At 46.1% G+C, this 25,062-nt stretch overlaps 1 protein-coding gene across 1 annotated transcript in view; it reads left to right on the top strand.

Annotated features, from left to right (window-relative positions):
• Window positions 1–25,062, top strand: part of MAN2A1 (mannosidase alpha class 2A member 1) — a 485,077-nt gene that overhangs the window by 94,518 nt on the left and 365,497 nt on the right. Inside the window, 2 exon segments of the mRNA XM_029571989.1 lie at window positions 10,071–10,190; window positions 10,193–10,241. Of these exon segments, the coding sequence (XP_029427849.1) occupies window positions 10,071–10,190; window positions 10,193–10,241 (169 nt within the window).

The following is a 25,062-nucleotide window of genomic DNA, read 5'->3' as shown; positions in this document are numbered from 1 at the left end:
TGATCCAAACAAACCAGGTAAAGCAGTGGGTAAACATAGTCTATCCAACTGGTTAGCAGATTGCATACAGTTTTGCTATGAAAAAGCAGGCCTTCCTCTCCAAGGGTGAGTAAAGGCACATTCAGTAAGAGCAATGTCAACGTCAGTAGCGCACTATCGTTCAGTGCCAATTCTTGACATATGTAAAGCAGCAACATGGAGTTCTCTTCACACCTTTGCAGCTCATTACTGTTTGGACAAGCAAGGACGACAAGATTCAGCCTACAGACAATCTGTCTTAAAGAACTTGTTTCCAGTTTAATCCCAACTCCTTCTACATCCAACCTGCTGTGATCTTCGGCTGCCTCATTTTCACCAACAATACTTCAGTGTTGCTTCACTACAAAATGACTCTGCCTCTAGCTTGCTATTCACCCATATGTGAGGACTAGCATTCTGCTTGTCCTGGGATAAAGCAAAATTGCTTACCTTGTAATAGGTGTTATCCCAGGACAGCAGGATGTAGTCCTCACGAAACCCACCCGCCATCCCGTGGAGTTGGGTCCGATACTTTTTATTTTATTTTTTGCTAAAGCTTATTGCTACATATGAGACTGAAGAGAGACCCCTGTGGAAGAGAATATCATGGCATGCTGGGCATGCTCAGTGGCCTCATAGGGCCAGTCAAAAGTTTCTAGAAACTTTGACAGAAATTTTTCCCGCAATAGGGCTCTGTCAGTGACGTCACCCATATGTGAGGACTACATCCTGCTGTCCTGGGATAACACTTATTACAATGTAAGCAATTTTGCTTTCTCCAATCTCTGAGATTCTTAGTCAACTTCTCCAAGGCCAATCTAACCCTATCTCAAAAGGATCCAATTTTTAGGAGCCTGGATAGACTCTGTTAAGGAGAAGGTTCTGTTCCAGTCAAAAGAACCACTTTACTGTTGGATATAATGAGCTATTTTCTGCAGTGAGACCAAGCCACCTGCAAGATCCACTCTTTTTTTTTTTTTTTCTGGGGCACATTGCTGCAGTGGAGCATGTAATTCCTTTGGCTCACCTGCATATGTGGGTCTTTTCCCATAGATAAGCAGGGATGAATTAGCCGTTGTGTCTGGGACATCCTCTGGGCGGCCCAGTGGTGGAGCTTTTCTTAGTTGATAGAGTTTTTAGCAAGTGCGCTTGTGTTCCAGTTCCCGCGCAGTCCCGGTCTGCCTCAGTTCATTGTTTCATGTGCTGCTGGTCGCACGTGCAGCTCTTTCACTCTTCTTCTCCTGACAGGAAAGAACAACAAAAAAAAGAATACCGGCATCATGTCGCAGCTCCCGGCTTCAAATTTTGCCAGCGCGTCAAGATCGTGTCTGTGACGGATGGCCATCAGCAATGTTATATCTGCCTCTGTCCGGACCATGATCAGGCCGCTTGCAGGGACTACGAACACGTGTCCCCTCGGGCCAAACGTCAGCGGGCCGCACAAATTGCAAAACTGAAGGAAGTGGCATTGGGCTGTTATGCCCCCAGCACCGGGTCCGCCCAGTCATCACCGGGACCCAGTCGGGCCAGCCAGGATTCAAAACAGAAGAGCCTCTTCCATCGGGCCTTCGGGTCCCCCCGGCCCACCGCTGAACCGTGCTTCCCTCGCCCCGACACAGGGAGCTTCAGGAGATGCGTTGCCGCTGTCCACGCAGCCACTGGTGCCAGCGAGTGCCGATCGTGTGACGCACCACGTACCGATGCTGGTGCTTCGGACGCACAACCACGCGTCAAAGCATGCCTCCAAGCACAAAAAGACATCCTACTGATGCAAGATGTCGCCGACCCCCAACACCATCGATGCAGATGTCTTCTTGGAACCCTGCGCCTCCCCCGTGTCCAGTCCATACCAGCAGGGATAAGCGCACAAAAGACCAGTTGCCCCTCCTGGTGGTCTATTCCGACCTAGAGCCTGTCTCTTAAGATGACTCCACTGGATCTTCAAGGTCTTCTTGGTTTACTGAGGCTTGTCCTCAGCCTCCAGACACAGGCGCCCTTCTTCGCATCTCCAGGAGCCTTTAACCAAATGGGACAAGTGGCCTTCCAAAGAAGTTCTGACTGGGCATCATCCGTGGGGTCCGGACTCTGATATTCTTCTGGCGGTGTTACCACCATGGGGCACCCCGACGGGTCTGACACCTGTTCCCCAGGAAACTCTGGCATTACAAGCCATGTCGCAGATCTCCATTATCCTGTCCCACCTTCTCTTGACCATGGAGCAGCAAGGCAGGTGCTCCAACATGGCCCCTCTCGAGGCTCCTCCTTCACCAGAGGATAGGCTTAGCTTGAGGTCTCATTCCACCTGCCCATACTCTCCAGGCTCTCCACCAGGGAAGACTCGCTTCAGCCTCCATCTACCTCTCCCAGATCCTCGACTGGCTACCTGTCAGATCCCCTGGAGGATCAGCCGGAGCCATTATCCCCTCCAGAAGATCATTCATATTCGAAATTCGTGGCGAAAGTGGAACACAGATTGAACATCGAGACCAGGAACATACCAGACCCTGAGCGAAGGTCCTTGGCATCTTAAAGATTTTCAAGGCACCATCATAGCCCACCGCTTAGCATCCAGGACTGCATGAGGGCAATCATGACCAGGGCATGTGAGTCTCCCTTTGCTGGTCCACCCATGTCCTGCAAGACTGACCTCAAATTCTGCATGAGGCAGTTGTCATTCTATAAAGCCTTGCAACTACCCCATGCCTCGGTTGGAATTTAATCTGCCATGCAAAGGGCAAAAAAGTCATGGCTACACTCTGACACCCCCCCCCCCCCCCCCCCCCCCCCCCCCCCCCGGGAAAGATTCTAAATACCTGGATAATTTCAGCAAGTGGGCCTTACAGTCGGGCATGTTGAATGCGAAGATCCAACAGCACCAATTCTATATCATTCACTATCTTTGAGTGCCTACAATCCTTGAAGCCCCTGTTGTAGGAGGCCTCCCCGGATAATTGCCCGCCGGATCAGTTCCATGACTTGGAGGAAGGCCTACTGCACTAACTCCATACCATCTGAGGCTTTTGACACATCTGCCCGAACCATAGCAAATGCCATTGCGGCTCACCGTCTAGCGTGGCTCTGGGCAAGTGCAATCCGGGAAGATGTGCATGAAAAGTTAGCGGACGTCCCATGTCTTCCGGACAACCTTTTGGGAACAAGTTGCGTGAGACAGTGGCGCAACTTAAGGAGCAAAAGATGGCTGTGATGTCACTGACAATGCCTTCGGACTCTACATCCTCCAGATGTTATTTCTCTGGCTACAGGAAACTTACTTCCAAAGATGTTCCTACCGGCCTTATCCGCCCTTCCATCAGCAGCCTTATCCACCGGCCTGACGGCAGCCACCGAATCGCCAACGCCAGCATCCTCCATGGCAACCCCAACCTTCCTATGACAACAATGCCCCAAGCCCACTCGAACGTTTTAGAGAAAGTGTGGCCACCTCTCACTACCAGCGGGAGGGAGACATACCCACTTCCTCGCATCGTGGGAAGCACTCACCTCCGACCGTTGGATGCTGAAGATAATCAAAGAAGGCTACTCTCTAAACTTCACATCCGTCCCATCTCTCCCATACACGGTACGTCAAAAGCATGTTGACTTGCAAAGCAGCCAACCCCTGCAAGAGGAGATCAGGCTGCGTCTTCAACGATCCGTCCACAAAGTCCGTGCCTTCCAGTTTCATCAGGGGTTCCACTCCCAATACTTCCTCATTCCCAAGAAATCGGGGGACCTGTGAGCCATCCTGGACCTCCGGTCTCTCAACAAATTCCTGGCCCAAGAGAAGTTCAGGATGACTTCCCTCAAATCCATCCTGCCTTTCCTTTGCCCCAACAACTGGATGTGTTCACTCAACCTCAAGGATGCTTTACTCCCATATCCCTATGCACCCTGCGTCCTGGTGATAGCTATGTTTCACGGCCAGTGGCTGCCACTTCCAATACAAAGTGCTCCCCTTTGGCCTCTCATCAGCCCTGAGGGTCTTCACAAAGTGCTTAGCAGTAGCTGTGATCCACCTCCAGAAACAGGGAATCTAGATGTTTCCTTACCTAGACGACTAGCTACTAGTGGCCCTCAACCCTCCCACACGGCACAGCAACCTACTAGCGACTATCCGCTGTTTGGTCAGCCTGGGATTGCTCATCAATTATGAGAAATCCAACCTATAACCCTCTCATACCCTACAATTCATTGGGGCATATATCAACACGAAGCTGGACAGAGCATTCCTTCCGGAATCCAGGTCCCTCGCCCTCCGGTCACTGGATACTTATCTCGATGGAGCCACCAGCGCCTCTGCTCGACAAATCCTGACAATCCTGGGACATGTGGCTGCATCCATCTATGTAGTCCCACGCATCTGCCTACACATGCACTGCCTCCAATGTGGCTTGAAATCCCAATAGAACCAATTCCGCCACCCCCTCTCCAAGCAAGTCCTCCTCACAGTATGAAACAGGACCTAGGGTGGTGGCTGGAACCATTGGTACTCGCGGCGGGAGTGCCCCCCCCCCCCCCCCCGACCCATCATGTAATTCTCACCATCGATTCGTCGAACAAGGGATGGGGCGCCCAGCTTCACTTGGGAGCGAGCGCAATAGATCAGCCTCCTGGAACTTCGAGCCATCGACAACACTCTTCACACCTTCGAGACCTTTCTTCGGGGAAGGACAGTGATGGTCCACACAGACAGACAAGTCGCAATTTCTACATCGAGGAAGGAGGAGGTTGTGCAAGGAAGCAATTCAGATTCTAGAATGGGTGGAATGCTGCTCTATAATGTTGCAAGCAACGTATCTACCTGGCAAACAGAACTCCAGAGCAGACAGACTAAGCAGGATTTTCCACCCTCACAAGTGGGAACTTTGGCAGGATGTGGCGGAAAGATTCAAACCTGGGGTCTTCCTCGCGTTAATCTTTTTGCTACGGAGCGAAATTGAAAGGTGCAGACCTTCTGCTCTGAGTACTCCAACATCCAGCTCCTGGCACAAGACACATTTCTAATCTCCTGAATGGGAGGTTTTCTATACGCTTACCCTCTCATACCTTTAATAGCATGGGCGGTCCAGAAATGTATTGCAGACAAGGCCAATCTCATCCTCGGAGCACCAGCATGGCAGAGACAACCATGATATCTAGTTCGCCTATTCATAGACATACCAATACCACTCAACCAGAGCTCGGACCTACTCACACAGGAAGGCGGTTCCCTGCTATGCCCCCTTCGTTCCTCTCTACATCTCACCACATGGAAGTTGAATGGGTGGTACTCAGTCACTTGAACCTATCCCCACAACTTCAGAGCATCCTATTCTCCTCCAGGCAATCCTCCACAAGAAGAAACTACCAAGGGAAATGGGTCTGATACTCCTCTTGATGTGCAGAACATGGTATGGACCCATTCTCCTGTTCACCTTCTCTACCAAGGGGGGCTGGCAACAGCATCAGTTAGTCCATGTCAGTGCCATCGCAGCCTACCATCACCTTCGTAATGGTGCCTCAATTTCCCTACCACCCATGAATCTCCAGCTTCATGAAGGGTATTCTGCGACTACGACCACCCATCCAAAAGCCTCCGGTCCCATGAAACCTTAATGTGGTTCTGGAACAATTAATGCTGCTGCCCTTTGAACCGTTGAATAGTTGCCATCCAAGGTTCCTCTCCTGGTAGGTGCTCTTCCTTGTCGCCATCACCTCGGCGCGATTGTCAGTGAACTACAGGCACTGGTCTGCTACTCACCGTTCCTGGAATTCTACCATGACAAAGTGATGCTACGTATGTTTCTCTTTTAGCCAGTTTGTAATCCACGAAAGGACATCGCCACCTATACCATGACTTTTTACTTTTCCTAGAAGCCTTTCATGAGGGAAGGCCTTCTGAAAATCCAAGTACACTACATCTACTGGTTCACCTTTATCCACATGTTTAACTCCTTCAAAAAAGTGAAGCAGATTTGTGAGGCAAGACTTCCCTTGGGTAAATCCATGTTGATTTTGTTCCATTAAACCATGCTTTCTATATGTTCTGTGATTTTTGATGCCTAGAACACTTTCCACTATTTTTCCTGTCACTGAAGTCAGGCTAACCAGTCTGTAGTTTCCTGGATCTCCCCTGGAGCCCTTTTTAAATATGGGGGTTACATTAGCTATCCTCCAGTCTTCAGGTACAATGGATGATTTTAATGATAGGTTACAAATTTTTACTAATGTCTGAAATTTCATTTTGTAGTTCCTTCAGAACCCTGGGGTGTATACCATCTGGTCCAGGTGATTTACTATTCAGTTTATCAATCAGGCGTACCACATCTTCTAGGTTCACCGTGATTTGGTTCAGTCCATCTGAATCATTACCCATGAAAACACTCTCCGGAACAGGTATCTCCCCAACATCCTCTTCAGTAAACACCGAAGCAAAGAAATCATTTAATCTTTCCGCGATGGCCTTATTTTCTCTAAGTACCCCTTTAACCCCTCGATCATCTAACGGTCCAACTGACTCCCTCACAGGCTTTCTGCTTTGGATATATTTAAAAAAAGCTTTTAGTGTGAGATTTTGCCTCTACAACCAACTTCTTTTCAAATTCTCTCTTAGCCTGTCTCTTTCAAATTCTTTCAAATTCTCTCTTATCAGTGTCTTACATTTAACTTGCCAACGCTTATGCATTATCCTATTTTCTTCTGTTGGATCCTTCTTCCAATTTTGAATGAAGATCTTTTGGCTAAAATAGCTTCTTTCACCTCCCCTTTTAACTATGCTGGTAATCGTTTTGCCTTCTTTCCACCTTTCTTAATGTGTGGAATACATCTGGACTGTGCTTCTAGGATGGTAATTTTTTAACAATGACCATGCCTCTTGCACACTTTTTACCTTTGTAGCTGCTCCTTTCAGTTTTTTTCTAACAATTTTTCTCATTTTATCAAAGTTTCCCTTTTGAAAGTTTAGCACGAGAGCTGTGGATTTGCTTACTGTCCCCCTTCCAGTCATTAATTCAAATTTGATCATATTATGATCACTATTGCCAAGCGACCCCACCACCATTACCTCTCACCAAAATCCTGTGCTCCACTGAGAATTAGATCTAAAATCGCTCCCTCTCTTGTCGGTTCCTGAACCAATTGCTCCATAAAAATGTCATTTATTCCATCCAGGAACTTTATATCTCTAGCATGTACCGATGATACATTTACCCGACAACCCAGAATCGGTGCAGGCTTGGGTGATGGAACCTCCTGAGCCTCCCATTGAAGGTTTGCCGACCCATCTCTGGGAACAGGAGATAGTGGGACACATCTCTCTCCTATTTTTCAGAGGTGGGTCGAAATCACATTGGATCAGTGGGTCCTGGAGGTGATACGAGAGGAATATGCCACTGGTGTTTCGCAGTGTTTTCTCGGGATGTGTTCATGGTTTTTCCCTGCCACTCACCACAAAAAAAAAAATAGGCAGTGGAAACTGCATTGGCAAGGCTCTTCAGTATGAGGGCTGTGATCCCAGTGCCCATGTCTCAAGAAAATATGGGACTATTTTCAGTGCTCCTATGGAGTCTCAGTTGGTTTTGAGTTTTTTGGTAGGCCCTATATTTCGACTGTTATGCACTCTTCCTTGCGGTTTCTGATCTTGAGAACAGTGCGCCTTCTGGCAAATTGTCCTGCACATAAGGTTTTCCAAGCTGCAGGCCTTGTCTTGCCAGAAGCCGTTTCTCTTTTTACTGAAAGTTGTCTCTGAGTTTCAATTGAACTGTTTGTCTCCCTGCCATCTCTGGTCAGGAAGAGAGATGTAGAAGAGTCTCATTTTTGTGGCCCTTGGTTATCAAGCGGCATATTGTCAGGTATCTGGAGGTCACCTGGCCTTTGCATAGGTCGGATTGCCTGTTTGTCCTCCATGGTGGTACTAGACAGGGAGAGCCAGTCTTGAGGCTTCAATAGCTCGCTGGATTTAGGAGGTAGTCTTGACTGCATATGTGGATGCTGGGAAGCCATTACCTAATTGAGTTCGGGCCCATTCCACTCGAGCTTAAGCAGTGTCATAGACAGAAGTTAGTTTGTCTCCCGTCGACATTTGCCGAACTGTGATGTGGTCCTCCTTACACACTTTTCCAGGTATTATCATCTGGATGTGCAAGCCCGGGAGGTCGCAGCCTTTGCACATGCGGTTTTGACTGTACCGTGGACAGCCCCATTCCCTATTTTGGAGTAGCTTGGGTATATCCCACTTGTTCTGGATGCATCTGACTGGATGCTAAGAAATGAAAAATTACTTCTTACCTGATAATTTCCTTTTCTTTAGGACAGTCAGATGAATCCAGCTTCCCTGCCTTGGCTGCCATATGATTGCATAACAATCTTCCTGTGTGCCTAAGTGTTATAAGGTTACTGGTAAGTGTTACTCCAGTCCCTAGACTAGTGTTATTATGTTCTTGTCTGAGCTCAGTGTTGCCTTTTGGCTGATTATTGCAGTGGTCATCTGTTTTTCATCAAGTTTTTTGCTAGTCTGTCCACAGGTGTTTTTGAAGAGAATACTAGCAGGCTGATGTAACTGCAGGGGGTTAATATACTGTGACGTCAGTTTACTCTGTCTCCATCTGCTGGTAGGAATGGATAACCCACTTGTTCTGGATTCATGTGACTGTCCTAAAGAAAAGGAAATTATCAGGTAAATAGTAATTTTTCATTTTTTATAGATTCTGAGAACATGTTTTGCAGGAGTATGTATTATGCAATGTTACTGGTAGTGGAGGGGAGTTTATGTTAAGGTGACAACAGAATGTGAATATTTGTTTTGTAGTGAGTGGTAAGGGGATGTGTTCTTTTTTTTTTTTCTGCATCCTTTGTTGGGGGAATTTCTGTGAATGCAGGGTATTGTAGAATATGAGATGCAGATTTTATATTGGATTTGTCCCACATAGAATTTTTAATTGATACTCTTGAATAATTTTAGTAGTAGTTTTGCCTAGAGATGCCACCAAAATGCCTTCCTGGCACCTTGCAATAATGGTGCAAAATGTGTGTAAGAGGTGCTTCTTGCTTATGAATGGGGGTGCCATGTCTCTACATATATGGAATTAGTAACAGGCAGATATGGAGAGAGCCACTGGACCCCTGTCAGATCAGACTAGCAGAGTGGTTTCCCTGTAACAGGTGATTTAAAAAAAAAGTACTAAGTATTTAAAAAAACAAACATGTTTTGGGGTAGGAACTTGGGAGGAAAATGTGTTCACCAAATCTCTCTCCACATCTCCCTTTTAGTGATGTGGAAATGTTTTAAATATCCCTCCTTCGCCCTTTCCAATACTCTCACGCTCTCTTGATCCACAGTTCATCCCAACCAGTCTCCCTATCTCCCTCCACTAGTCCATCCCCTCCAGTCACTCTTTCTCAGCCTTCACCAGTCTAGCCCTGGCAGTTGTTCTGATTCTCTTTACCAGTCCATCCCCACCACCTGCACGCTCTCTTCACCTGTCCAACCCCACCAGTCAGTCTATCTCTCTCTCCCTCCATCAGTCCATCTCCATCACTTTCTCCCTCTACCAGTTCCCCACCAGTCCTCTCTCCCCCTCTCCACTAGTCTGTCTCCGCCAGCTCTCTCTCTCTCCCTGCCAGTCAATCTCTGTCATCGTCCTCTACCAATTTATTCCCACAATCGTTCCAGATCCAGCTCTATGGGTACCTGTAGTTACTACACAAGTTATTGAGTATGAGTACATTCTTCCACATTTTCTGCTGTGCTTTGCAATTATATATATTCCATTTATATTAGTAAGCATTATTTAATGTTTTATATATTTATATATATTATGAATGAGCTGGAATTCATATAATTATTTCCTTGTTATTACATTAATAACTTTTCAGTATACAGCATATAACAGTAGGTAAAAATGAAAGAGAAACATGTAGGGGTCTGTGAAATTTTAGAACGTGAAAAGGGGTACATGCTCCCAAAAAGGCTGGGAACACCTGGTTTACCATATTAGTACTCCTCCTTTGGATTGATAATAGTAATAAATTAAAATCAAACTTAATAAAATGCATAATTAATTTTCTAATTTTAGGATGGCTCAAGACTTTTGATGACTATTTTCGTGACCAGACACAACATATCCTAAATAACATGGTGGTAAAGCTGCAAGAAGATGATAAGAGAAAGTTCATATGGTCTGAAATCTCTTACTTTTCAAATGGTGGGATGGAATAGATATCCAAAAGAGAGATGCAGTAAAAAGGTTTGTCATTATCTATAATGCTATCCCAATTTTCTCTGCCATAGGAATTTTAACCTTAAGGTGAAAATATAAGCAATTGCAATGTAAGCTGAAATCAGCCATTTTTCATAAACGCAGGAATTTTTGAAAAATTCTTTTCAATTACAGTTTAGTGCCATATCTTCTATCTAGCTTTTACTTACTATCAGGGTCATTTATCAAAATGCGTTATGGCATTATCGCAACATGTGGCGTAAATGCAAATTTTACAGATTTATTCAAAGGGGCGGGGTTGAAGAGGGGTTTGGGCGGGATCAATGAAAATGAGGGGCATTATTGCAGCATGTGTAATGCACACTATCGCACATGTTTAACACCGGAAAAAAACTACACCTTTTTTTTCCTGGCATTAAGCTGTGCAATATGCCCAAAACGGCTGGAATGCAATTTGCGATATTTATCATAAATTCTGTTTCGGGCATAGGGAGAGGAGTGGAGTAGAGAGAGCCTCTGGGGTGGCACACATAGCAGTCATTTATTGATACTGCTATAGGAGGGTCAGCTAGTAACTCGAGGTGAGGATTTGATGGTGGTGTAGGGTTTTGAGGCCAGTTTTACATGTAGAGTGAGACATACGGAACAGCACAGTAGACATCTGTGAAGAATTGGCATGATTTGGAGTGAGGAAAGTCACACAAAGATGAGATTTCTACAAAGTTCTCTCGCCCTAGCTTGATGGACTCTCTACTAGGGTACTACCAAGCTCTAGGGCAAGAGAACATTGAAGTTATCTCATTTTAGTTGACTTTCCTCATTATAAATCTATTTTGCAGATACCTAATTCATAATTGATTCATTTTAATCGCCTGTATATAACATTCTATTACTACTGTTGTGGTTTTAATGTTATTTGTTATTAGTATTTATTCAATTTTCTCCAAGTTCATTTTCCTGTTCCATGTAAGACACATTTGTTTAAGTCACTCCAATGTTATATGTAAACCGAAGTGATTAGCAACATTGTTGCTGGAACTTCGGTATATAAAAAAAGTTAAATAAATAAATAAATGTCAAATCTTCACAGAGGTCTACTGTGCTGATCGTATGTCTCACTCCGAGGGGAGCCGTTAAATATGCCATCCCTCTCTACCTCTCCAGCAGGTCTCTCTTGTGAGAGAGGAGCTATGGATAGGCCATCTCCGGTGTTGTCACACTCAAGGACATCAGGATCTTCACCATCCTCTGCTCTGGGGAAGGACCGGCTGAGCACAGAGAGAAGTCCCACAAGCATCATCACCAGTCACTGTCGGCACATTGCACCGGGACTACTGTGGCATCAGCAGCTGCCATGCCAGCACCGAAGCGACCTGTGGGGAAGAGACACCGTCCTCTATCAGACCCGGGAGTCCAAGGTGTTCCCCACTGGTTGCGGAGCTCTGAGGAGGTGACGCCGCCGCCTCCTCCACCCGTCTTAACTACAGTAGATTTTCAGGAGGAGTTGCCAGCGCCATCTCTTGGCGCCCCTGCTAGAGTATCTAGACATCCTTCTGTGGGGGTACTTCCAATGTAGCCAGTACCCAGGGGACCATATGTTCCCCAGCGGTCACTGATGCCCCCCTCTGGAATGATTCCCATTATCGGGTCCTCTGAGGAGGAAAATCCGTGTGGCCGATGGTGCCCTCGGAGCCCTTAGGACCGTGGCTGGAGGTTCTCGATCCCGTTCCCGGACCGTTGGGAGATCTTGGTGCCATCAATGCCCATGGTGCCTTCAATGCCAAAACTGAGAAGCTTGGGCAGGGACCCCTCCATGCTGGTCTCCGAGGGACCTTAGCAAGGAGGAGCCCCCGTATGATCTCTGGGAAGATGATTTATTTATTTATTTATTTATTTATTTTTAATTTTTATATACCGGAATTCCTGTATGCAATACAAATCATTCCGGTTTACAAGTAACGAAAAGGTTGCCCTGGTCTGGGAGGTTAGACCGGGGTTTGTACATAGAACATTAAACATTGAACAATAACAATCAACCATTAAACATTATTACAAGGAACATTGAAGGTAAAAATAACATTTAGCAAATGGCAATTAACATTATTAGTGTTTTGGAATAGAATGTGTGTGTACAACTTTTTACAAGGAACTTTAGTAGTGAAGATAATCTGCAAATGTACTGTTATATAGTATGTAAATAATGACTGTTAAATAAACATAACGAATAAGCAAGTACATATATGTAATTAAGTGCAAGGTGTTAATGTCAACCTGCAATGGTTGGAACTGAGAGTCATGCTGAGGGTGCCTATTTACCCCTCTGGGAATTGAAAGGCTTGACTGAAGAGCCAGGTTTTTAACCGTTTTTTGAACTCTGGTAGACTAGGTTCGAGTCGTAGGGACTGGTGGGAGCGCATTCCATTGGTGTGGTCCAGCAGTTTGAGAGTGCTCTTTTTCTTAGAGTTGATTTGGTTGGAGCTGCGACTAATGTGCCTTTGTAGGCGCTTCTGATGGGTCTGGAGGGTAAGTGTAGACGTAGTTGAGTTTGTAGAGATACAGGTGCGATGTTATGAATTGCTTTATGAATAATAGTTAAGGTTTTATATAGGATTCTCTGCTTGATGGGTAGCCAGTGGAGGTTGCTCAAGATGGGGGTAATATGGTCTCTTCTATTAGTGTTAGTTAGGATTCTGGCTGCGGTGTTTTGTACCATCTGTAGAGGTTTGATGCTGTTGGCGGGGAGTCCAAGTAAGATTGAGTTGCAGTAATCAAGTTTCGAAAAAAATAATGGATTGGAGAACGAGGCGAAAGTCATTGAAGTGAAGGAGTGGCTTTAGTTTCTTTAGGACCTGTAGTTTAAAGAAGCAATCCCTGTGGTTGTGTTATGAATTTTTTTAGGTTAAGTTGGTTGTCGAGCCATGCTCCTAGATTCCTTACGTCTGCAGAGAGCTCCATGTTTAAAGGTGTGGGTTGTGCGAGGCTATTGGGTGGGTGTTCGGGTTGTGTGAAATCAGTAGCAGCTCTGTTTGCTTGAGTTTAGAATCAGGTTCAGGCTGGAGAGTAGTTGTTTAATTGGTTGGAGACATTATCCCAGTAGGCGAAGGCTTTTTGAATTGATTCTGTGATGGGGATGAGGATCTGGATGTCGTCTGCATAGAGGTAATGCGTGAGCTTGAGTTGTGATAACAGATGGCAGAGGGGGAGGAGATAATGTTAAACAGGGTGGGAGAGAGCGATGAGCCTTGTGGTACGCCTTGATCTGATAGGATGGGGTCAGATTCTTTGTTGTTTATTCTGACCTTGTAAAACCTATTTGATAGGAATGATTTAAACCAATTGAGAGCTGTGCCTTTAATTCCTATGTTTGATAGTTGGTTTAGGAGTTGTGAGTGATTTACCGTGTCGAACGCTGAAGATAGATCTAGCAGTACCAGCAAGAATGACTGTTTTTTCTCCAGGTTCAAAAGTAATTTATCTGTGAGAGAAAGCAAAAGGGACTCTGTGCTTAGTGATTTCCGAAAACCGTATTGTGCAGGGGTGAGAATGTTGTGTTCCTCGAGATATTCGGAGAGTTGTTTATTTACAACTTTTTCCATCAGTTTGATATCAGAGTCTTCATCAGAGCACTCGGACGACCTTTCTGAGCAGTCCCTGCTGGATGAGAGGTGTCGGTCTCCCCCCGGAGGATCTTTCCTTTGCGGGCTTTGTCCAGGCGAGGCCATCCTGTTCCAGCTCCTCACTGAAGAGGACACTCGGAACAAAATGCTGGAGGTCCTCCAGTTTGTTGATGCCCCAAAGGAAATAGTGACTGTTCCAGTCCATGAGATCCTAAGGAAAAGTTCCTTAAAGATCTGGAAGCACCCTGTGTCCATTTCTACGGTCAGTTGGAAGGCAGATGCAATTTACCTTGGGCAGCAAGCCTTGGGCTTTGAGAGCCACCACCTCCTGCACCATTCTGTGGTGGTGGAGTCTGCCCTCAAGAAGGCCAAGTGCTCTCGCACCCATGCCTCTGCCCGCCAGGTCAGGAACACAGGGTCCTTAGATGCCCTAGGTTGGAATGTATTTCAGGGCGCTGTGCTCATTGCCCGTATTGACCTACCAACTGTATATGACCCAGTAACACTGGAATCTGTGGAAACAGGTCCAGGAATTGTCAGTGCACCTGCCCCAACAGCAGCAGGATGCTTCATGGCCGTAGTGCTGCAAGGCCTGGAGGAGGGCAAACACAAGGTGCGGGCCACCTACGATGTTTTTGAATTGGCGGCGATGATGGCTGCAGCGGGCATTGGTACTCATGGAATTGCCTGGTTTTGTGCCTTGGATCTTGACCAGAGGTCTGGGAAGAAGCTTGCTGATTTACCTTGCACAGGGGGAGAATCTTTCGGAGATATATTTAAGGATGCAGTGGCCCAGTTAAAAGACCACCACGAGATACTGCAACACCTCGCAGTGAGTATCTCAGATCTTCCATCCTTGATCAGGAAATCCTCTAGCCAGGGCTCCAGGAAGTCCTTTTACCGCCAGAGAAAGTACTACCCTCCAGTCTCTCGGAACACATCATGTGCTAGCTATCATAGCCACTCACGTCAACAGGGGATCCCCAGGCCTCAATCCACCCCAGGAAAGCCCTGTTACAGGGTTTTGACTATGGCAAGGGAGCATGTGCCAGATTGCTGTACTACCCCCCCCCCCCCCCCACCCCCAGTCAGGGGTTGGCTACGTCTATTTGCGGATCTCTGGCCCAGCATTACGTTGGACCAGTGGGTTCTTGCCATCGTTTGCTGAGGGTACCGGCTGAACTTCTGGATGTCCCTGCGGATTGTCCCCAGTGTCAATCGTGGGGTCCTGTCCTCTAATTAGGAAGTGCTTATGACAGAGCTCTCTACCCTACTAATGGCTGGGGCAGTCGAAAACCGCCAGTGGGCCCAGGGGTTCTACTGTCAGTACTTCCTGATACCCAAAGAATACAGGGGGCCTCCACCCTATTTTTGATCTGAGGGCCTTGAAAAGTTTCTTCAAAGAGAAAAGTTCAAGATGGTCTCTTTGGGCATCCTTGATCCCTTTCCTGCAAAAAAGAGACTGGCTTTTCTCTCTCGGCCTAAATGATGCCTACTCCTACATGCTGCGATCAATTTAGACCCGCCCCCCCCCCCCCACTTGACATCACTACCATCGGACCGTTAAGACAGCCTCAACACCAGGCGTCGCGCGCCGGGACGTCGCGTTGCAGAAGGGGCGCGACAAAGGGGCTCTCCCCTTTGTGCACCCCTTCGTGCAAACCTTGTGTATATGTACAAATTTATTTTTATGTTTCCTTTGTTAACTAAGCTGTTCATTGTATTCGACTAAGGAATTTTTCCTGCTTTTTCTGTTTCACTGTAAACGGGCATGATTTGCATTTAATGCAAGAATGTCGGTATATAAAAGTTTAAAAAAAAAAAAAAAAAAAAAAAAAAAAAAAAAAGATCTTCCCCAGCCACAGGAAGTATCTCCACTTTCTAGTGGGCAAGGAGCATTTCCAATATCGTGTTGCCCTTCAGCCTCTGTGTAGGCTTCCTCTGGTCTTCACTAAGTGCCTGGTAGTTGTGGGGGCACACCTGCGCTGGCAGGAGTGCACAAATTCCCCTATCTGGACAAATGGTTAATCAGAAGCAACATGCAGCAGGAGGTGCTCCGCTCCCTGATGCTAACTGCCCATGTGCTGCAGTCCTCTGGGGTTTGTTCAACTACCCCAAGTCCCATATCAGCCCATCTCCACATCTGGGCTTTATTAGAGCCAGACTGGACACAGTTCAGGCCAAAGGGTATTTCTTCCCCATGACCAAGCGCTTGCCCTGGCATCACTGGCGGGTTTGGCCCGCTGCACTTCTCAGGTTTCTGCTCGCCTTCTGGGTCACATGACTGCATCTGTCCATTTTAGCCCATTTGCCTGCTTGTTGTATGCGCAGTGCTGAATGGAACCTGCACTCTGTGGGCTGTAGGCAACACAGAACCTCAACGCACATGTCTGCATCATGCAGCCTCTTCAGGCCTCCCTGTCTTGGTGGGGAAACGCCCCCAATCTGGAGCGCGGGTTTCCATTTCAAGCTCCCCCGCAACAGATTGTGCTCACCACTGATGCGCCTCACATTTCAGGGTTGGATGTATGTGGACAGCCTCTGTACACAAGATTGATGGCCGACACAGGAAGCTTGCTGCCAGATCAACTTCCTGGAGGTACAAGCAATCTGCTATGCCCTCTGGGGAATTTCATTGATTGTTTTTGAACCACAAAGCTTGTCCTGATTGAAACGGACAATCAGGTTGCGATGTGGTACATCAACAAACAGGGAGGCATGGGGCTCCTTCCTCCTTTGTCAGGAGGCAGTGCAGATACTGGTTCCTGGGCTCTATCCCAAGTAATGTTCTTGGTGAGCGATTTTACCTGGCTGGGACGGAAAATGTGGTGCCGACTGCCTGCGTTGGGCATTCCAACCAAATGAGTGGTCGCTGGACCCCCTCTGTAGCGGACTGGATCTTCTGCCTGTGGGGAGCCCCGGATGTGGATCTCTTTGCCTCCCCTTGCAACAGCAAAGTCAGCCACGTTGCTCCCTGTACAGGAGCTGCGAGAAGCCAGCCTCAGACGCCTTTGCTCTGCTTCTGGGGCAAGGTCTTCTGTATGTGTATCCTCCGCTTCCGCTGGTAATGAAGATTCTCATGAAGCTCCAGCAGGACACGCGGACCATGATCCTGGTGGCCCTGTATTGGCCAAAGCAGTCTGGTTCCACTCTTGCAGGACCGTCAGTCAGTGAGCCCATCCGTCTGGGGACTTTCTCCGATCTGATCACGCAGGAGGATCGGGGCAGGCTGCGCCATCCAAATCTCAGGTCCATTAGCTCTGATGACCTGGGTGTTTGAGAGGTTAGTCCTGCAGTCCTTTGATCTCTCTGACGACGTATCTCAGGTTACTGGTAGCTTCAAGAAAGCCTTTCCACCAGGAAGACTTACAGGCTCAAGTGGAGAATATTCTCAGATGGGTGTGGAGGTCATGGCTTGGATCCATTCGCCTGCCCTCATGCCACAGTTGCTAGACTACCTGTGGCATCTCTGAGGCTGGCCTGAAGACCAACTCAGGTTTCCACCTGAGTGCATCATCGCTTACCATCAAGGTATTGGTGGTACGGCCCATCTCTTGTGCAGCCCATAGTAGGGTGATTTATGCGGGGGTTGCTTCAGATGAACCCCCCCCCCCCCCCCCAATGTGTCGTCCTGTTGTGTCCTGGGACCTCAAAGTGGTGCTTAGCTCGGCTCATACCTGACTGTTCAAGCCTGTGCGCTCCTGCGATCTGAGGTACCTAACCTGGAAGGTTCTCTTCCTTGTTGCCGGTCACTTTGACTCGCAGAGTTAGTAAGCTTCAGGCGTTGGTGACGTATCTGCCCTACACAAAGTTCTTTCATGATAGTGGTCCTGCGTACTCACCCAAAGTTTCTGCCTAAGTTGGTGACTGATTTTCATCTTAATCAGTCTATTGTTCTGGCCCACCTCTTTCCCTGAGACTTCAGTCTCACCAAGGTGACAGGCTCTACACAGTTTGGTCTGTAAGAAGGCTTTGGCCTTCTATCTCGAACGCACTGCAGGCCATAGGCAGTTCAAGCAAACTCTTCATATCCTTTGACAAGAACAGAACGGACATTGCAGTGAGCAAACAAACTGTCCAGCTGGCTGGCGGATTGCATTTCCTTCTGCTGTATGCAGACGGACCTTTAGCTTGTAGGCCTCATTAAGGCTCACTCAGTGAGAGCCATGGCGGCATCGGTAGCCCACTACAAGCTGTTCCCATTGCCGAAATCTGCAGAGTGTAATGTAAAGCGCACTCTACGCTTATAGCCAGGGACACAAGAACACTTAGACTCAGTAGATAGTATAATTTCTTTTTATTAATCAGTATAATTATTCTCAGGAGATGCTGGGTACTGGATGCCCTTTGTCTGACAACTGACCAGCATCTCTTTGTATACAGGAAGTGGACTCTTCTTTTATAGATAACATTCAATACTGGAGAAGGTTCTAGAGATTTGCGTGACTGCCCAAAGATCATTTACATAAGTGGCATGATAACATCATCCCTAACTACCACCTGATTAGTTTACCCAGGACTTGTAGCCCATTTACCATGGCTGTTGAGAGAGTTCTTTGTTTCTGTTAAAATTTTACTGGTCAAGACAATCAACACGTCTGTAGCTGTGTTGATTACAAACTCCTGAGAATAGTGCCTGAAAGCGCCCCCTGTGGTTTCTTCTTTGTGACCCTATGAATAGGCATCACCTGTCTGGTGGCCAGCTTGCCCTGCCTCTACAGATATCCAGGGACATTCTGTAAGTCATGCTCAGAAAGTCACTCAGAGTCCATTCAGCCTAGGCAGGCTAAGGAAAAGCAGAGGCTTCTGGGGATTTCCTTCTCCATGTTGGTTTTCTGATCAGGCATACTTCTCAAGAGCCGCAATGTGCAGTTCCTTAAACACATTTGCTGCTCACTACTGCTTGGAAAAGGATGGTCGTCATGACAGTAACTTCAGCCAATCTGTCCTTCGTAACCTCTTCCAGGCTTAAAAACCCAACTCTCCCTGCCTAGGGCCCATTGTTTGGGTTCATGCTGTCTTCCTGTGCAGCCAAGCGCACTGGAGTGTTTTTTTTTTTGTGCACGTTGGCACCTGGTTCGGTGCCTGTTGGTCATAAGCTTTACCAGGAGCAGTCTGTAGTTTGGTATTCACCCATCTGTGAGGACTACCATCCTGCTTGTCCTAGGAGAAAGCAGAGTTGCTTACCTGTAACAAGTGTTCTTCTAGGACAGCACGATTATAGTCCTCAGGAAACCCGTTTGCCACCCTGTGGAGGTAGGTTCTCCTGCGTTTTATTTTTTTTGCTTGTGAATTCTGTTACGAGACTGAAGAGGGAACCCATGTGGACGCGCAGATAGTGGCATGCTGGGCATGCTCAGTGTGCCAGTCAACGTTCTAGAAACTTTGACAAACGTTTTCCATACCAGGCTCCATCTGATGATGTCACCCATCTGTGAGGACTAATATTCTTCTGTCCTAGGAGAACACCTGGTTACAGGTAAGCAACTCTGCTTTTCCTCTGCTGTCTGGGAACATTAGAGGTCACCAAGAAGAGCTGCTTTCAGTCACTGCTCCTTTGCTCCCCCGACTCCTCTAGCTGTTAACCACTGTGCCCCTTTCTACATCTCTATCTGTTGGCCTTTCCATACTATCTCATACTACTGCTGCAGCACTTCCCTCACCACCTTATGCCACTTCTACAGCTCTTCTCCCCACTTCATTCCACTGCTGCTGTTCCTTATGAATCTCATATTACTATCTACATACTTTGCACCCCATCCATCTGATTTTACCTCATAAAACAAATATAACACTCCCTTTCTGCCTTAGTTGCTGCTGCAAACGTTTTTCTGCTTGTCTGACTTATGCAAACTAGCTTAAGCTGACCATCTGTTGCTTGTCTCAGATATCGCAGTGCCTGACTATGGCCCAAGCCAACATATACTGTCTTGTCTTCCACTGACTCTGGTCCCCTTTTCCTATTGTAGGCTTCTCGAATGGAGCCAAAACATGTGTACACAATCTCCCCACAGCACTGTGACATCACAATCATTCAACAATCCCTGCTCACTGAAATACAGAAATAACTAAAATCACAGAAAAACAGAAAATGACTACAATAGCACTTTTGTTTTACTTTTTGTATTGTGAATCTGCTGTTGGCTTACCTGGAATCTAACTTTTGCTCTGAATATACTAGCAAAGCGCTTAAGTTTATCAATTTTTTTTAATGGTGTTTCTTCTTTAAGGAATTTAGGACGTATCTTGAGAGAATAATATTGAAACTTGTATTGAGAAAAACATTTGCATTCATACAGGAAATCAGGCCTGGGTGAAAATTGCTGATGGTGCCCCCTCCATTGCTCCAAACATTCTTTCCCCCTTTCTCCCTGCCTCTTGGCATCCTGTCCCTTTCTTTCCCTCCCTCCAGGTATACTCTCCCTCTGTCCCCCACCTCTCCTGTCTTTCAGGCATTCTCTCCCCCTCCCTCCAGGAATTCCCCATCCTTTTTCCAACTTTCTTCAGACACATTCTTTCCATCTACCATTTCCCCTCTCCTCCAGGCATTCTCTCAATGCACATTCTATACAAATTCTTGAATCACCTCAGTAAAAGCATCATAAGTTTCCACTACTAGGCACTTTGGAAATAACTTCCAACCCTATAAAAATGCATTTCAAACCTATATAGTAAACTTGCCATACCCAAACAGCACTAACTGCTATGACTGAAATAGAAAAAAAATCCTACGCCTGAAAGGCAACACTACAAATATTATACTGAACCCTAAAACACCCAATACATTTCCTACTAGGCAAAGGTGTAGCGAGGGTCTCGGGCACCTGGGGGCCAATGCATTTCTGCACTTACCAGCGCCCCCCTCCCACCCCACTTATTTATATTTATAGGCCGCTAATACCAAAGCCCACAGTGGCTTACAATTCAAATATACACAATAAAATACATAAAACAGTTCAAATATACACTATAAAAATATGAGATATATCCTCCTTGTGGTAATGCTTAATATTCTAGAAAGTCAGACTAATACAACCCCCCCTAAAAAAAAAAAAAAAAAAAAAAGTAACACTTAATATCACACTAGGCCCCAACACGCCAATACACGTCCTATTAGGAGAACAGAATGAACCAGTCAGATAAGGATCCTTACACAGAAACTACATACTAGCAGAGCATATCTCCTTGTTCACACATGCAGATCTCACCAGAAACTGAATACAAAGACCATAAAGTATAAACAGAAATGTGCAGACAAAACTGGACTGAAAACCACAATAAAACAGATTATATGCAGGAGAGAGAGAGATCACATCTGTTGCCCACCCAGAGAAAAGAATGAGCAAAGAGGCCAGAGAGAATGAGGAAGTGAAGGGGCAAGAGGGAGGAGATGTAGAAGGGAGAATAAAGGCAAAAAGTGTAGGAAGATAAGAAAAATCTTGAGAAAATAGATAAGAGAAATTCAGAAGTAAAAAGAGAAAATTAGTGAAAGCCATAAAAAGCGAAAAACAAAAAAGGAGGGCTGAATGGGATGGAGTACCTAGCTCCTAAAAAAAACAAAAAAACCTGTTGGCTGGCATCTAACATTTTAGGAAATTGTGGTGTGTCTGCATGTGGAGTTTGTCTCTGTGTTGTCTGATGTGCTTTTTATCTGTGTGTGTGATGTGGTCTAACTGTTCATATCTATGTGTCTGGGTGTGGTGTGTCTGCCTGTGTTTGTCTGTGTGGGTGAGTTGTGTTCATGCCTCTTTCTGTGTTTTTCTGACTATGTGTGGTATGTCTGTCTCAGCCTGTCTGGGTTTTTCCTTGGGGGGGGGGGGGGCTCCCTTTGTCTCTCTGTTGTCAGTCTGGGTATGGAGGTAACTGTGTACCTGGGTATGGGATATCTATGTCTGGTTAGATGTTCTGCTCTTGCAGGCCAATGCAATATCCGCGCGGGAAAAACGTGTGCTCATGATTGAGTCCCCGCTTTCCTAACACACACCCATCAACCTCTCCCAGGCATGTGATGAGTTGGCTATTGAGCCACTGTGTTATGTATAAATGGTTTTTATTGGCATTTTCCAGAATAAAAAAAACACAAACATCTAGGGAGTGTGGGTTGCTTCAACACTCCCCAGCCATTCCAAATTAAGTCATGCAATTCTTGTGCCCAAGATTAACTCCTCCCCCCCCAGTAACCTCTCCCCTTCCCTACCCCCTCTTCCTCATATGTCCCTGATTCATGTCCATAGACATCGCAAGTAGGACAGGTAACTCGGCAGAAGATCAAAGTTCAACCACGGTGGTGGTCACAGGCCAGGAAGCTGGAAGCTCAGTCATTCAGTAGTCTGCTCCGGGCTCGATGTGGAAGAGTCTGGATGTATGGTTCCCAGCTAATAAGGAAGCGACGCCGATAAGCCGGTGAGTTACGAGATGAGATACTCCGTGTGCATGAGGGAATAGAAGAGGTTCCTCCAATTCCAAAAGGAAGGCGGATCCACAGTTCAGCCCATTAAGATGACCCGTTTCCCCACTAAACAGGTCTTTTGGATCAGTAACTGGGTACCAGGATCTCGTATCCACTGAGGGAGAATACACCCGAATAGGAGTCACAGTGGTGCTACGGGAATAGAAATCGCCAAAGTTGTAGCTAAATATTTAGCCAACTGGGTCCAAAATCGTTTAATGGCCGGGCAAGTCCAAAAAAACATGTGCTAGGTTGCCCAACACATGTGGGCAACAGCCGAATGTTGCAGAAGCCGCAATACGTTGACTATTTGCCATCTGCGGGGAAATGTAGGCCCTTCCCAAAAATTTATACTGGAGTTCTCGATAGTAAGTGTTGTACGAGATCCTGGCTGCCCTAACACAACAAGTGTGCAATATTGACGGCGTAGCCACAAAGTCCCCGTCTCCAGTCCAACGTTTGGCAAGTATAGCATAAATCTGCACCTGTCCGGTGACTCGTAGTTGCTTATAATACTGGGATAAGGAGGGAGCTTGAGGTCTTTCCAGTTGCAGGACCTTGTTTAGTTTATGGAATGTGGTGGGTAGCAAGAACGCTAAAGGCAAGGCCTTCAAATAGTGGGCAATTTGTAGATAGGGAAACACAGAGGAGCTCCCTACTTCATAATACTTCTGAAATTCTGCAAGAGGAAGTGGTTTGCCCTCCCCTGTAAGTAAGTGACCTAAATGGGTGATACCTAGAGTCTTCCAAAGCCGAAAAGCTGCATTTTGAGATCCTGAAGAGAAGTCAACATTGCCAATTATAGGTAATAAATAGGCACAAACTCGAGGTAACTGCAATCTTTTAGTAAGCTGAACCTATGCTTGCCTAAGCGGTTGAATTAGAGGTAGTCACGCAGGCAGGTAATTTGCCAAGTTCCACTTGGAGGGCATAGGTCACATCAGTAGGAGCCACTAGGGCGCTATCCGCTGGGAGATGCGTGAAGGAAGATTTCTCCAGAAGTCAGTCCCTGATCATTCTCATATTGCTGGCTAAAGAGCCACTGTGTTAAAAAGGAGGCACTAGGGGAAATTTTGCATTCCTAGTGCCTCCTCTGCATCCGGCGCCCAGGAGAAGTGGCTGTGCACTAGTTAAGAAAACAGGCACTCAATTTTACAAGTTGGAGGAACCATAGAAAAGCAGTATTTTCTGCTTTTTCTGTTAAACTTTTGGGGCTCCTGAAGACTTAATGCCAGCTCTGGAGCTGGTGTTAATTTTTGTGGTTTAAAGTGTGCATGTTAGGTGCACATTTATTTTTTACATAAGGGGGTGCTAGCCTCATCAACATGGCATTTACGTGTGATGTGTGATGAGTGCTGTTAGCTAAGCGCTGGTTGGACGTGCTGATCCCCCTTACTGCATAAGGGGTTATGGACATGTGTCCAACCTCGGGTTAACCAGTGCGCTAGCCTGAGCGCACTGTATTGCATAGGCCTATTAATCTGGATGTGGGGGTGTTTGTGTGTAGCTGGGTATATGAGGTATCTGTTTTCTCTGTCTGCCTCCCCATACACAATTGTGTATGCGTATGTGTGAGCTTATCCTTTCAGCAACTTGAAGAGAAACAAAATGGAGACTGAGCCCGTTTGGCAGTATGGTTGCCTGGTGAATACACTTCTTGTATGCATTGTTTATTTCTCTCTCTCTCTCTCTCTCTCTCTCTCTCTCTCTCATAACCCATCTGGAGTGGCCAAACAATTGCATGAAAAGAAGGGGGATTGCAGCTCAACCAGTTGAGTCACTTCTGCTCTGGCTCACTCATACAGATGCTGTTAGCCTCCCACCAATTTCTTATACTTGTACAATTAGTCATTCTTTCTTACATACGTTTTGCATAAGTCACAGAATATAAATATTCATTCTCAGACCAACTAATAAAGTTTTATGCTAGAAAACCTTTTTGATACCGTGCATAAGTGAGTTAATTGACATTTGACAAGGCGTTTGTTGTTTTACGCTACGTCTTTATTGTGCTGATTATTACTTTATTCAAGTACATAATAAGTTGTGCATTTCTATGAAGAATTGACATTTGTAATGTTACAATATTACGCAATAAAACATTTCAAATTAAAAAAAAAAAAAAAAAAGAAAACCAGATGCAGTGGTAAAGGAGAAAGTGAGAAAAACAGAACAGAAGTGTCAATACTAAATGATCATTTCGTCATAAAACTCGCCATATAAAAAAATCATTCAAATTCTGTCATCTCAGTAATAGCAACACACTCTGTCCACTACCATGCATATTGTAAAATACAAAATCCTGCCAATAAAAAAAATAAACTCCCCCCAAAAAAACATTCAGCACATATGTAGCGAATTTGTCTTATAGCAGTATTAACTTCCCCCAGGACAGACAGCAGCAGCACTACTTATGAAAAGGCAGCACTGCAGATACTGCAGCAAGCGATAAAAACACCAATACATATCTTATTGGGAAAATACAACAAACAGGACTGTAGAGAACCCTTCATGGCAATGCAGTGCCCCAGCATAAGTTAACCACCCCATCCCTTGCTTCACTTTGTACTCTTTGTACACACTTTGCGCCCAATACCATTATTCCCTAACCTTTCTCCCCCTAGCCCAGAATGCAGCCCCCCATCTCTCTCCCCCAGCCTCCACCAGAGGACCAGTAATGGCAAGTGGAGCAAAAGAGGGAGTGTGCCAGAAATAATAATGGGGAGAGAAGAGGATAAAGAGGGAAGAGGAATAGTGGATGGGGAGATGAGAGGTTCCAGGA

This window comes from Rhinatrema bivittatum, chromosome 1 (genome assembly GCF_901001135.1).
Source record: "Rhinatrema bivittatum chromosome 1, aRhiBiv1.1, whole genome shotgun sequence".
NCBI lineage: Eukaryota > Metazoa > Chordata > Amphibia > Gymnophiona > Rhinatrematidae > Rhinatrema > Rhinatrema bivittatum.
Note: the sequence above shows the minus strand (reverse complement) of the source record. Positions and strands in the feature narration are given on the sequence as shown.